Source organism: Pristis pectinata, chromosome 11 (genome assembly GCF_009764475.1).
Source record: "Pristis pectinata isolate sPriPec2 chromosome 11, sPriPec2.1.pri, whole genome shotgun sequence".
NCBI lineage: Eukaryota > Metazoa > Chordata > Chondrichthyes > Rhinopristiformes > Pristidae > Pristis > Pristis pectinata.
Window position 1 is genome coordinate 3,044,534 of NC_067415.1, and position 13,980 is coordinate 3,058,513.

At 49.1% G+C, this 13,980-nt stretch overlaps 1 protein-coding gene across 1 annotated transcript in view; it reads left to right on the forward strand.

Annotated features, from left to right (window-relative positions):
• The first annotated feature begins 6,112 nt into the window (after positions 1-6,112).
• Positions 6,113-13,980, forward strand: part of LOC127576113 (cGMP-dependent 3',5'-cyclic phosphodiesterase) — a 194,406-nt gene continuing 186,538 nt past the window's right edge. Inside the window, 1 exon segment of the mRNA XM_052026499.1 lies at positions 6,113-6,411. Coding sequence (XP_051882459.1) covers positions 6,301-6,411 — 111 coding nt within the window. The 5' untranslated portion in view covers positions 6,113-6,300.

The window sequence follows — 13,980 nt, forward strand, 5'->3', positions numbered from 1 at the left end:
GCAAGGTCACAACAAGGTAGATCGTGAGGTCAGAGTCCATCTCATCGTATAAGGGAACCGTTCAGTAGGCACGGTAGCGTAGCGGTTAGCGCGATGCTATTACAGCGCCAGTGATCGGGGTTCGATTCCCGTCGCTGTCTGTAAAGAGTTTGTATGTTCTCCCGTGTCTGCGTGGGTTTCCTCCGGGTGCTCCAGTTTCGTCCCACATTGCAAAGACGTCTGGGTAGGTTAATATAGGTTTAAAATGGGCAGCGCGGGCTCGTTGGGCCGGAAGGGCCTGTTACCACACTGTAAATAAAATTTTTTTTAAAATTTAATTTATTACAGTGGGGTAGAAGCTGTCCTTAAGTCTGGTGGTACATGCCCTCAGGCTCCTGTATCTCCTACCCCATGGGAGAGGAGAGAAAAGAGAATGTCCCGGGTGGGTGGGGTCTTTGATTATGCTGGCTGCTTCACCAAGACAACGAAAGGTAAAGACAAAGAGTCCAAGGAGGGGAGGCTGGTGTCTGTGATGCGCTGGGCTGTGTCCACAACTCTCTGCAGCTTCTTGCGGTCCTGGGCAGAGCAGTTGCCGTACCAAGCCGTGATGCATCCAGATAGGATAGGGTGAATGCACACAGTCTTTTTCCCAGGGTTGGGGAATCAAGAACTGGAGGGCACAGGTTTAAGGTGAGAGGGGAGAGATTTAATAGGAACCTGAGGGGTAGCATTTTTACACAAAGTGTGGTATGTATGCGGAGTGAGCTGGAAGTGGTTGAGGCAGGTACAGCAACAACTTTTTAAAAGACAGTTGGACAGGTGTGTGGATAGGGTCACACCAAACCTGGATAGTTTGGCAAGGAGCTTCTTGACAAATGTTCTGCTAACGTTGGTCACACAGGTGAGACTTGATCTCTGTATTTGCTTTTAAGGGAGGACAGACTGAGTCACTGTACAGGGGTTAATTGGGGTCAGATGGGCAAAGGTGAAAGGTCGTGCCCTGGGGTGTTTACCCCTGAGTTCACAATATCAGAGGGAACTGACCCGCACAGAGCAGATGTGGAGAGGATGTTTCCATCAGTGGGAGAGTCCAGGACCCAAGGGCACAGCCTCAGAATAAAGGGACGTCCCTTTAGAACTGAGGTGAGGAGGAATTTCTTCAGCCAGAGGGTGGTGAATCTGTGGAACTCGTTGCCTCAGAGAGCCGTGGAGGCCAAGTCATTGGGTGTATTTAAGGCAAAGATTGATAGGCTCTTGATTGGTAAGGGGATCAAGGGTTAATGGGGGAATGGGGTTGAAATAAGTAGCCATCACTGAATGGCAGAGCAGACTCGATGGGCCAACTGTCCTGCTCCTATATCTTATGGTCTTATGGAACCATAGAAAGCATCCTATCTGGATGCATCACGGCTTGGGATGGCAACTGCTCTGCCCAGGACCGCAAGGAACTGCAGAGAGTTGTGGCCACAACCCAGCACATCACGGACACCAGCCTCCTCTCCATGGACTCTGTCTACAGTTCCCACTACCTTGGTGAAGCATCAAAGACCCCACCCACCCTGGACATTCTCTCTTCTCCCCCCTCCCATTGGGCAGAAGATACAAAAGCTTGAAAGCACGTACCACCAGGCTCAAGGACAGCTTCTATCCCACTGTTGTAAGACACTTGAACAGACCTCTCCTACGCTAAAGATGAACTCTTGATCTCTCAATCAACTTCGTCGTGGCCCTTGCACCTTATTGTCTGCCTGCACTGCACTTTCTCTGTAACTGGAACACTCTATTCTGCATTCTGTTTTTATTTCCTTTTGTACGACCTCGATGTACTGATGTGTGGAATGATCTGTCTGGATGGCGCGCAGACAAAAGCTCTTCACCGTATCTCGGTACGTGTGACATTAATAAATCAGTTTCCAATTACCACCCTTACAGTCCTGCCCCATTCTACAAAATCACAGCTGGTCCTCAAACTGGACCCTACTCTCCTGACATCCCTCCATTCCCCAGAATACCAGGACACAGCCCCTTGACAGGAGAACATTCAAAGAAGTGTCTGGAAGCATGGTTTCATTGCTGGAGCGGTCAGTCTGTGGACAGGCCCCAACAGGGGTCAAGGAGGACTGGGAGTGTGGTGTTTAAATGGAAATTCAGAAAACAGAGCGAAGGCAATAATATTTTCAATCCTGTATGCAGATAATTTGAGGTGTGATGTCGGTTATGTGTAGTATCCTTCTACAGAGAGTAGGAGACATCCCAGAGCTCTGCCCATTGGTAGAACGCCTTGCCCTAGATTGGTAGAGACTTGTCAACAGTAACTGAGCAGTGGGAATCAACAACAATGCTCACTTCACTTAAGTTCATTTTCTGAACCTGGGTACCACTGGTAGGATCAGCATTTATTGCCCATCCCCAACTGCCCCTTGAGAAGATGGTGGTGAGCTGCCTGCTGGTACTACCACTGTTGCTCTGGTGGTTTCCCCATAAGAATTATTGTGTCGCCCCATTATAGGAAGGATGTGGAGGCTTTGGAGAGGGTGCAGAAGAGGTTCACCAGGATGCTGCCTGGATTAGAGGGCATGAGCTATAAGGAGAGGTTGGGCAAACTTGGGTTGTTTTCTCTGGAGCGTCGGAGGCTGAGGGGAGACTGGATAGAAGTTTACAAAATTATGAGAGGTAGCGATAGGGTAGACCGTCTGAGTCTGTTTCCCAGGGCAGAAAAGTCAATTACCAGAGGACGTTCTTTTAAGGTGAGAGGGGGAAAGTTTAAGAGATGCGTGGGGCAAGTTTTCACACAGAGAGTGGTGGGTGCCTGGAACGGGCTGCCAGGGGTGGTGGTGGAGGCAGATACAATAGTGGCATTTAAAAGGCTGTTAGACACATGAATATGCGGGGAATGGAAGCATGTGGATCTTGTGCAGGCAGAAGGGATTTAGTTTACACTGTCCACACTTTTCACTGCCTCGTTAAAGCAGCCAATATAATCAAAGACCCCTCCCACCCCGGTCATTCTCTCTTCTCCCCCCTCCCATCGGGCAGAAGATACAAAAGCCTGAAAGCACGTACCACCAGGCTCAAGGGCAGCTTCTATCCTGCTATTGTAAGACTCTTGAACAGTTCCCTGGTACGATAAGATGGACTCTTGACCTCACAATCTACCTTGTCATGGCCTTGCACCTTATTGTCTGCCTGCACTGCACTTTCTCTGTAACTGTAACACTTTATTCTGTATTCTGTTATAGTTTTCCCTTGTACTACCTCAATGCACTGATGTGCTGAAATGATCTGTCTGGATGGCATGCAAAACAAAGTTTTTCACTGTTCCTCGGTACATGTGACAATAATAAACCAATTACCAATTTGTGTTGGAGAGGGTCCAGAGGAGGTTTACAAGAATGATCCTGGGGGTGAAAGGGTTAATGTATGAGGAGTGTTTGATGGTTCTGGGCCTGTACTCACTGGAGTTTAGAAGGATGAGGCGGGGATCTCATTGAAACCTACAGAATATTGAAAGGCCTGGATAGAGTGGATGTGGAGAGGATGTTTCCAGTAGTGGGAGAGTCTAGGACCAGAGGGCACAGCCTCAGAATAAAAGGACGTCCCTTTAGAACAGAGATGAGGAGGAATTTCTTTAGCCAGAGGGTGGTGAATCTGTGGAATGTGTTGCCACAGACGGCTGTGGAGGCCAAGTCACTGGGTGCATTTAAAGTGCAGGTTGATAGGTTCTTGATTAGTGAGGGTGTCAAAGGTTACGGGGAGAAGGCAGGAGAATGAGGTTGAGAAGGAAAAATAAATCAGCCATGATCGAATGGCAGAGCAGACTCAAAGGGCCGAATGGCCTAATTCTGCTCCTATGCCTTATGGTCTTATGATCTTAGTTTAATTTGGCATCGTGTTCGGCACACACATGGTGGGTTGAAGGGCCTGTTCCTGTACTGTACTGTTCCATGTTCTACATTCTGATGATGTTGGTCCAACAATTTAATAACATCACATAACTCCACATGCCTGTCTACCTGCGGTAACCTTTCACCTTGTTGCTTAATAAGAATCTATCTGTCTGCTTCCAATGCTCTTCGAGGGAGTTCTGAAGACTCACCTCACTCTGGGAGAAAACATTTCACACATCCCTGTCTGAAATGAACAACCCTCTATCTTTGAACAGACTCCTTAGTTTGAGATTTTCCCATGAAGAGATACATCCTCAAAGTCAAAGTCGTTTATTGTCAGATGCACAAGTCCATGTGTGCACAGGTGCAATGAAAAACTTACTTGCAGCAGCATCACAGGCACAGAGCATCAGATAAGCAGCATTCACAGGGAAAGCATAAATTAAGCGCAAGTCCCTTTTAGTGCAAAGTGGTCATAGTGTTGTTAAACTGTTGTGATCAGGGTTGTGCCGGTTGGTTCAAGAACCGAATGGTTGAAGGGAAGTAGCTGTTCCTGAACTTGGTGGTGTGGGGACTTCAGGCTTCTGTACCTCCTGCCCGATGGGAGCTGCGAGAAGATGGCATGGCCCGGATGGTGGGGAATCTTTGCTGATAGATGTTGCCTTCTTGAGGCAGCACCTCCTGTAGATACTCCCGATGGTGGGGAGGGATGTGCCTGTGATGTATTGGGCAGAGTCCACTACTCTCTGCAGTTTCTTGCGTTCCTGCACATTTGAATTGCCGTACCAGACCGTGATGCAACCAGTCAGGTTACTTGCAACAGTACATCTGTAGAAGTTTGTTAGAGTGTTCGGTGAAAAGCTGAACCTCCTTAACCTTCTAAGAAAGTAAAGACGCTGGCACGCCTTCCTTGTGATTGCATCTGTGTGCTGGGATCAGGTCATCCCCCCGCAACGAACGTGTAAAGACCCCTTCACATCTTGTACTTTCTCAATCAAGTCCTATCTCCTATCTAGTGGATACAAGCCCAGTCTGTCTAACATTCTCTCAAACTCCCCTCATGGAAAGCTTGGGGAGAAATTGCTGTGGCCCTGACAGAGATTTTTGTATCTTTCTTCGCCACAGTTGTGGTGCTGGAAGACTGGAGGGTGGCTGATGTTGTGTCTTTATTTGGAAAGGGCTACAAGGACAAGCCAGGGAACTAGAGGCCAAAGAACCTGGCAGTGGTGGGAAAGCTGCTGGAGTGGATTCTGAGAGACAGGATCTATTTGCATTTTGAATGTACGAGGCTGAGGGGTGACCTTTTACTGGTTTGTAAAACCATGAGGGGCACAGATAAGGTGGATGGTCTCAGTTTTTTTCCCAGGGTAGGAGAGTCTAAGAGTAGAGGGCATGCATTTTAGATGAGAGGGGGTGAGTTCAAAGGAGATGTGTAGGGCAGGTTTCTTTACACAGAGGGTGGTGGGTGCCAGGAATGTGCTGCCAGGGGTGGGGGTGGAGGCAGATACGATAGAGGCAGTTATGAGACTCTTAGGCACGTGAATGTGCAGAGGATGGAGGGATATGGACATTGGGTGGGCAGAAGGGATTAGTTTAGTTGGCCACTTAATTACTAGTTTAATTAGTTCGGCACAACATTGTGGGCCGAAGGGCCTGTTCCTGTGCTGTTCTATGCTTTAAGTTCTCAATGGGACAAGCTCAAGTAGACAACTTGGCCGGCACAGATAAGTTGGGCTGAAGGGCCTGTTGCTGTGCTGTATAAGCTCCATGACTCTGAAAGACAACCCACCCATTCCAGATGTTTGTCTGGTGAACCTTCTCTGAACTGCTTCAGGCACACAGTGACCTGGCATCTGCGGCTTTGTCCACGATGTGTTGGAGCCACTCTCCTGTTTGGAATCTGGGTCTTTATTTACAAAGGACTTCCCGTCCTGGCTGAGTCTTTCCGTTCTCGAAGCTGGGGTGGAATCAGTGGGCATTAGGACCTATCAGACTCCCAGACACTCTGGAGCTGGCTTTTAGAATATTTATTCCATTTTTGTGGCTTTTTATAAATTTCCTTGACAGCCAAAAGCTGGTGGCTGCTTCCTCACACCCGCCCCACACCATCGCTGGGGGCCGAGCAGGTGTGGACTGATAGTTCTGCCCCCTCCCCCTGTCCTCACCCCTCCATCCTCCCATTAATATGTAAAGTGCAGTCTCACTGGGGAGCTGGGAAACTGTGTGTGTGTGTGTGTGTGTGTGTGTGTGTGAGTGTGTGTGTGTGTGTGTGTGTGTGTGTGTGTGCGTGCGCGTGTGTGTGTGAGAGAGAGAGGAAGAGAGAGAGAGAGGGAGAGAGAGGGAGAGAGAGAGCGCGGGTGTGTGTGTGTGTTGAGTTGCAGAACAAGGGGCAGGCAGAGGCTGAAGCAGTGCAGAGCAGCAGCAGTATGCAAGCATGGTTCTAATACTGCATCACATCCTCATTGCACTCTTTCAATCTTTCAGGCGAGGACAGCAAGGCACGGTGAAACCAGAGAGTGAGCCAGCTCAGTCTGTTGCTGTCCAGGTAAGCAGTGCGGTGGCTTCCAGTCTTATTGTGTACAGCCAGGATGGTTTCGAATTGGGTGTGTGTTTGAGTTGTGTGTGTGTTTTCAGGTCTGTGTGTGTGTGTGTGTGTGTTCGTGTGTGTGTGTGTTCGTGTGTGTGTGTGTTCGTGTGTGTGTGTGTGTGTGTTCAGGTCTGTGTGTGTGCGTGTGCCTGTCTGAGTGTCTCTGTGTATATGTCTTTGTGTGTGTGTGTCGATCTATTTATGTGTGTGTCATTATATTTGTGTGTGTGTGTCTGTATATGTATGTGTGTGTGTATGTACACATGTGTATGTGTAAATCTGTGTGTGTGTGTACGTGTGCCTGTGTGTGTGTCTCTGTGTGCCTGTGCGTGTATATCTGTGTGTGTGTGTGAGTCTCTGTGTGTGTGTGTGTCTATGATTATGTGTGTGTGTTTGTATGTCTGTGCATTCCTGTGTGTGTGTGTATGTATGTGTGTATCTGTTTCTGTGAGTGTATCTGTCTGTGTGCCTGTGTGTGTGTATCTGTGTCTGTGTGTGTATCTGTGTATGTGTGTATGTATCTGTGTGTGTCTGTGTGTGGGGGTTGTGTGTGTGCCTGTGTTTGTGGGGTGTGTGTGTCTGCTTCTGTGTGTGTGTCTATGTGTGTATATGTGTGTGTGTCTGTGTGTGTGTGTCTATGTGTGTTTGTACCTATGTGTATGCATGTGGGTGTCTGTGCCTATGTGTGTGTGTATGCACGTGTGTGTGTGTCTGTATGTGTGTGTATGCATGTGTGTGTATATCTGCGCTCGTGTGTGTGTCTATGTATGTGTGTGTTTGCGTCTGTGTGTGTGGATGTCTGTGTGTGAGTGAGTGTGTGTGTGTGTGTGTGTGTGAGAGTGTGTGTGTGTGTGAGTGAGTGTGTGTGTGTGTGTGTGTGTGTGTGTGTGTGTGTGTGTGTGTGCGTGCTGCACAGGGGAAGGCAGCAGGGGCCAGTGAAGCCCGGTTAGCGGTGTGGGAGACTCCCACCCACCCCTGTGTCTGCAGTCCTGGGGTGTGGGCTTTGGGACAGGAGACAACAGAGGGTAATTGAGGTTGAGGCAGTGCACACGGGGTTAACCCTTCGCTGGCCCAGAGTGCTGCCACTGCTGGCCTTGTATACCCTGCCCCTGCCACCCCCTCTCCCCTCGCCACAGCCCTCTGTTTATGGGGTCACTGTCTGTAACAATCCTTCAACCAACACCCCCCCCGTAGCCCCCCAGCCTCTCTCTCCCTCCCACCCTCACTCCCCATGCTCCTCTCACCCCTCCTCCACCTCATTTTCCACCTCCTTCCTCCCTCCTCTTCGTTCCCCCCCCCCCCCACCTCTCCTGACCCCTGTCCTCCCCGCTGGGTACGATCCCGTGAATCCGAGCTGGCTCCTGGGAATGCAGCCAGTTGGAATAAATTGGGTTGGGGGGGCGGTGGGGGTGTGGATGAGAGTTTGGAAGGGGGGGGTGAAGTCCCCCCACACCCCCATGACCCTCCCCACTCTGCAGCCAAGAGAGTGGTGAAGCCAGTGTTGGTGAGTCTCACACAGTCGATTGGCTGTCTCCTTGCTCTGTCTCTGTGGACGCTCCCTAACATGTAATGGCTCCCCTCCCCCCAAATGTTCCCATGGGGGTTTGGGTCACCAGTTTCCCCCAGAGTTGGAGGAGGCCAGGAAGTTCAGGTGTCTATTTGCCTCCAGTGGACATGTCCACCCCTGAGCCCGGACTTGGCAGGGCAGCTGATTGGACCAACTAACGAGAAGCCCCAGAGGCCTGTTTACCAAACTCAAACCACCTCCTCCCCCTCACTGTGGTTCCCCCGCTCTTGTGCCTCTGGGGCACATTGGGTCATAGAGTCATACAGCACGGAAACTGGCCCTTCGGCCCGACTGGTCCGTGCCGACCAAGATGCCCATCTAGGCCAGTCCCATTTGCCCACATTTGGCCCATAAACCTTTCCTGTCCATGTACCTGTCCAAGTACCTTTCATATGTTGTTAGTGTACCTGCCTCAACCACTTCCTCTGACAGCTCGTTCCATGCACTGACCACCCTCTGGGTGAAAAGTTGCCCCTCAGGTTCCTCTCCCCTCTCATCTTAAACCCGTGCCCTCTAGTTCGTGATTCCCCAACCCTGGGGAAAAACACTGTGCAGACTGACCCTGCCGATGCCCCTCATGATTTTATACACTGACAGACTGATCATAGTGTAACCTCACCCCAGCCCAGCTCTCTGGAGCTCCACACACTCCCTGACCTTCCCTAACAGCTCTGCAAGAGGATTGGAGAGTGAGTGCGTGGGTCAATTTCCCACCAGATGGAAGGGGTTAAAGTGAAGGGAGGGGGTCAGGTTAGTCAAGGGGCAAGAACCTAGATAGAATGAAGAAGCAGTGAAGCCTCCATCCAGTACAGATGGAGGCCAGAGCCCAGAGGTGGATGGAGAGGGATGGTGCCTTGGCCATGATGAACATATCCTACTGCCAAATGCTGCTGCACACTACTGTATTTAACTGTAGCTGCCACAGATTGGCCCACATCTGGGAGATATCTTCTGCTTTGGGAATCTGCCATAACCCTCTGTTCAATCTATGCGCTGTCCGTACCTACGTGTCTGTGATGCTGCTGCAAGCAAGTTTTTCATTGTACCTGCACCTCGCCATACTTGTGCATTTGACAATAAACTCATTTTGAAGCTCTCAGGGTTTCCTCTTCCTCTTCTTCCAGTTCAAGTGCCCTCAGCTCCATCTGCCGATCCCCCCTCCTCACCTGGATCCACCTATCACCTGCCAGCTCTTGCCCCAAACCTTCCCCCTCACCTCTTTATACCAGCTATCTCCCCTCTACCCTTTCGGTCCAGTTGAAGGGTCTCGACCCAAAACATCGACTGTCCATTTCGCCCGACCCGCTGAGTTCCTCCAGTAGTTTGGTTTTTGTTTTGCTTCAGGTTCCAGCATCTGCATTCTCTGATGCATCTGCCTTCATCAGAAATGGTTCTCTTGCACAGAGAGGCAGCTATAGGGAGGTCTCACTACCACTGTGCAGGCTTCTGGCGAGGTCTCAGCTGGAGAACTGCAGACAGTTTTGGCAAGGTTTCCACGGGAACGCTTGGGGATAATTCCATGCCCAGATGTGGACAGCCATAGCAGCTCCAGTTCGACTCTTGGGGAGCCTCCAGAGGCTCTTGGGGAACGGAGAGGAGGTCACAGTGTGAGGGACCCCGATGTGGGGAGACTGAATGACTAGAGTTCTTGCCTCTTGGCCACAGAGTAATCAAAGTCTGCTGAACTTACAGATGGGATATGAGTGGAAATTGTTTGCACTGTGTCTGTGTGAGGAGGAAGAGTAAGGATTGCTTGCTGATTGTTCAGTGGGGTAAGGGTTACTGTGTAATTCTATGCTATTGCTGTTTATTCAGGGTATGGATTACTTAATGTGTCATTGTACAGATTCACTGTCTATTCAGGATGAGGGTTACGCACTGTGTGACTGTGCAGTCACTGTTTAATCAGCAGGGTAAAAACTGCTTGCTGTGTAATTGTACAGAGTCACTGCTTATTCAAGCTATGAGTTATTGTGTAACAAAACAGAGCTGGTGCTTGGTTCAGTGGGGTAAGGGTTAACAGAGGATTGACAGCTTTATTGCAAGTTTTATCCATATCCACTAGCATACCATTGGCTCTGCGAAGACCATGTTACTGCGATCAGCAGTAAACGGATCGATTGCACATAGATTAAGGCCGTGATAAAGCAGAGATTGCATTGGATTCTGGGGAGATTTTATTCCTCTGAAGAAAATTATTTCTTGCTGATTGCTGCTGTTTGCTGCTATTTATTCTGTAATCATCCGATCCCATGCTAAAGAGATCAACTCCAACCAGCCAGCTTTGATTAATGTTCCATTTTGTTGTTTGACTGGGCCCTGACTGCTCCCTGTGCATCCTCTGCTGGGAAGACACGGTCTCCTGAATCACCAGTTAATCTGTCTCAGGATCTCATGCTCTGGAATATCAGAGTCATCAGAGTCATACAGCAAGAAAACAGGCCCTTCAGCCCAACTAGTCCATGCCGACCAAGGTTCTCACCTAAGCTAGTCCCATTTGCCCGCATTTGGCTCATATCCTGTTAAACCTTTCCTATCCATGTACCTGTCCAAGTGCCTTTTAAATGTTGTTAATGTACCTGCCTCAACCACTTCCTCTGGCAGCTCGTTCCATATACTGACCACTCTCAGGGTGAAAAAGTTACTCCTCAGTTTCCTACTAAATCTCTCCCCTCTCACCTGAAACCTGTGCCCTCTAGTTCTTGATTCCCCAACCCTGGGAAAAAGGCTGTGTGCATTCACCCTACCTATGCCCTACCCTATTCCGGCCACTGTCTGTAAGGAGTTTGTACGTTCTCCCCGTGTCTGTGTGGGTTTCCTCCGGGTGCTCCGGTTTCCTCCCACATTCCAAAGACGTACGGGTTAGGAAGTTGTGGGCACGCTATGTTGGCGTCGGAGGTGTGGCGACACTTGCGGGCTGCCCCCAGAACACTCTACGCAAAAGATGCATTTCACTGTGTGTTTCGATGTACATGTGACTAATAAAGAAATCTTATCTTATCTTATGCCCCTCATGATTTTATACACCTCTATAAGATCACCCCTCGTTCTCCCATGCTCCAACGGAAAAAGTCCCAACCTGCTCAACTTCTCTCCATAACTCAGTCCCTCGAGTCCCGGCAACATCCTCGTAAATCTCCTCTGCACTCTTTCCAGCTCAATGGCATCTTTCCTATAGCAACGCCTTGTACAACTACAACAGAACATTCCAACTTAGAAACTCAATGCCCTGACTGATGAAGGCCAGCGTGCCAAAATCCTTCTTCACCACAGTGTCTACCTGTGACGCCACTTTCAGGGAACGATGTACTTGTACTCCTAGGTCCCTCCGTTCTACAACACTCCCCAGTGCAGTATTCCACTCAGCCTGAAGTAGTTGGTAATCTGAGTCTTAACTGCCTCCTTAGTTCAGGGGCAGTTATGGATGGGCAATAAATGCTGTCATTGCTCATGACATCTATTTCTGGTGAAGGACTAAACTAAATATCTTGTGCCCAGGGTTTTGGTTTAGATCACAAGATCACAAGACAAAGGAGCAGAAGTAGGTCATTCGGCCTGTCGAGTCTGCTCTGCTACCTCACCATGAGCTAAACAATTCTCCCATCTAGCCCCAGTTCCCGGCCTTTTCCCCATATCCCTTGATACCTTGACTAATTAGGTACCTATCAATCCCCTCCTTAAACACCCCCAATGATCGGACCTCCACAGCTGTATGTGGCAACAAATTCCATAAATCCACGACCCTCTGGCTAAAGAAATTTCTCCTCATTTCTGTTCTAAACAGGTACCCTCTAATTCTAAGACTGTGCCCTCTAGTCCTGGACTCACCCACCAAGGGAAACAACTTAGCCACATCTACTCTGTCCAGTCCTTTCAATATTTGAAATGTTTCTATGAGGTCCCCTCTCATTCTTCTGTACTCCAATGAATACAATCTAATCGCGCATCGTACGTAAGCCCTTTCATTCTGGCAAATTAGATATTTGGTGGCAAATGTCAGAAAACATCCAATGACCCACACTGTCAGGGATGTGTTGTCCTATTAGTCCTGTTGGTTTTACAGCCCTGGAGTCTAAACATGTTCACAGTTAAGGGCTTGTGTCCAAGTGATGTTATACAAGGATCCTTAGGCAATGATTCCTGCTGATTTTTATAGATGCACCATAAAAAGCATCCAACCCAGCTGCATCATGGCTTGGTACTGCAACTGCTCTGCCCAAGAATGGAAGAAATTACAGAATTGTGAACACAGCCCAGTCCGTCACACAAACCAGCCTCCCCTCCATGGACTCTGTCTACGTTTCCCGTTGCCTCGGGAAAGTAGCCGACATAATCAAGGACCCCTCCCACCCCAGTCATTCTCTCTTCTCCCCCCTCCCATCGGGCAGAAGGCACAAAAGCTTGAGAGCACGTACCACCAGGCTCAAGGACAGCTTCTGTCCCGCTGTTATCAGACTCTTGAACGGACCTCTCATATGCTAGAAGATGAACTCTTGATCTCCCAATGGCCCTTGCACTTTATCTGTTAACCTGCACTGCACTTTCTCTGTAACTGTAACACTCTATTCTGCATTCTGTTTCCTTTCTACTACCTTGATGTAGTTATGTATGGCATGATCAGTCTGGATGCACACAAAAGCTTTTTACTGTACCTCAGTACATGTGACAATAATAAACCAAGACCAATACCAAGACCAAGTGGAAGAGTAGGCTGTGAGGAGGACACTACATTGGGGTATTGATGGATTAATTTAGTGGACAGGTGGAGTATAATTAAGGGAAATGTGGACTTCTCTACTCCGGCAGGAAGCAAAGGAAAACAGTATGTTGTTCAAGTGGCAAGAGACTGTGGAATGTACTGTACCTGGGGAAATGTGTGTCACGTACGTGGAGCACAGAGAGAGCTGGTATGAAGGTGTGGTACATAATTGGGAAGGCAGATGATATGTTGGCCCCAGCTGCAAGAGGGTGAAGTATGGACATAGGGAAGTCTTGCCAGAAATATACAGGGTACTGGGGAGACCATATCTAGATAGTGTGAGCATGTGGAGGGGAATACCTGTAGTGGGGGCAGTTGAGAGAAGGTTCACTGGATAGATTCCAGGATGGAGGGGCTTATATATGAGGAGCAAGTGAGGCTTATGATCATTGGAATTTAGAATGAAATGTGATCGTTGAAACGTATCAAAAAGCAAAGGATGCAATTGTAGAGCGTGGGGATGCAGAAGGGATTGATCAGAACGGAGACACAAGAGACTGCAGATGCTGGAATCTGGAGCAACACGCAATCTGCCGGGGGAGCTCAGCGGGTCAGGCAGCGTCTGTGGTGGGGAAAGGAATTATCGGCGTTTCCTTTCCTCCCACAGATGTTGCTCGACCCGCTGAGTTCCTCCAGCAGATGGTTTGTCACTTCATCAGAATGTTGCCTGGGATGTAACATATAAGTTATAAGGAAAGATTGTTTTCCTTGGAGCAGAGGAGGCTGAGTGGGGAACCAGATGGAGGTGTACGGAAGTACAAGAGGCCCAGATAGGGTAGATCGTGGGAAACGTTTCCCCCTGGCAGAGGTGTCTAAGACTAGACGGTACGACTTGAGGAGTAAGAGGGGTTCCGAGGAGGAATTTTTTCTCCCAGAGGGGGGGTTGGAATCTGGAAGGCACTCCCTGAGGGGGTGGTGGAGGCAGAGACTCCCACAACATTTAAGAAGCCTCAAGACAAACACTTGAATCACCAAGGCAGAGAAGTCTACGGACCAAATGCGGGTCACTAGGATTAGTATAGATGGGTACATGATGGCTGGCATGGACGTGGTGGGCCAAAGGGCCTGTTTCTGCGCTATGTGGCTCTATGACTATATATTGGTATTGGTTTATTATTGTCACTTGTACCGAGGTCCAGTGAAAAACTTGTCTTGCATACCGATCGTACAGGTCAATTCATTACACAGTGCAGTTACATTG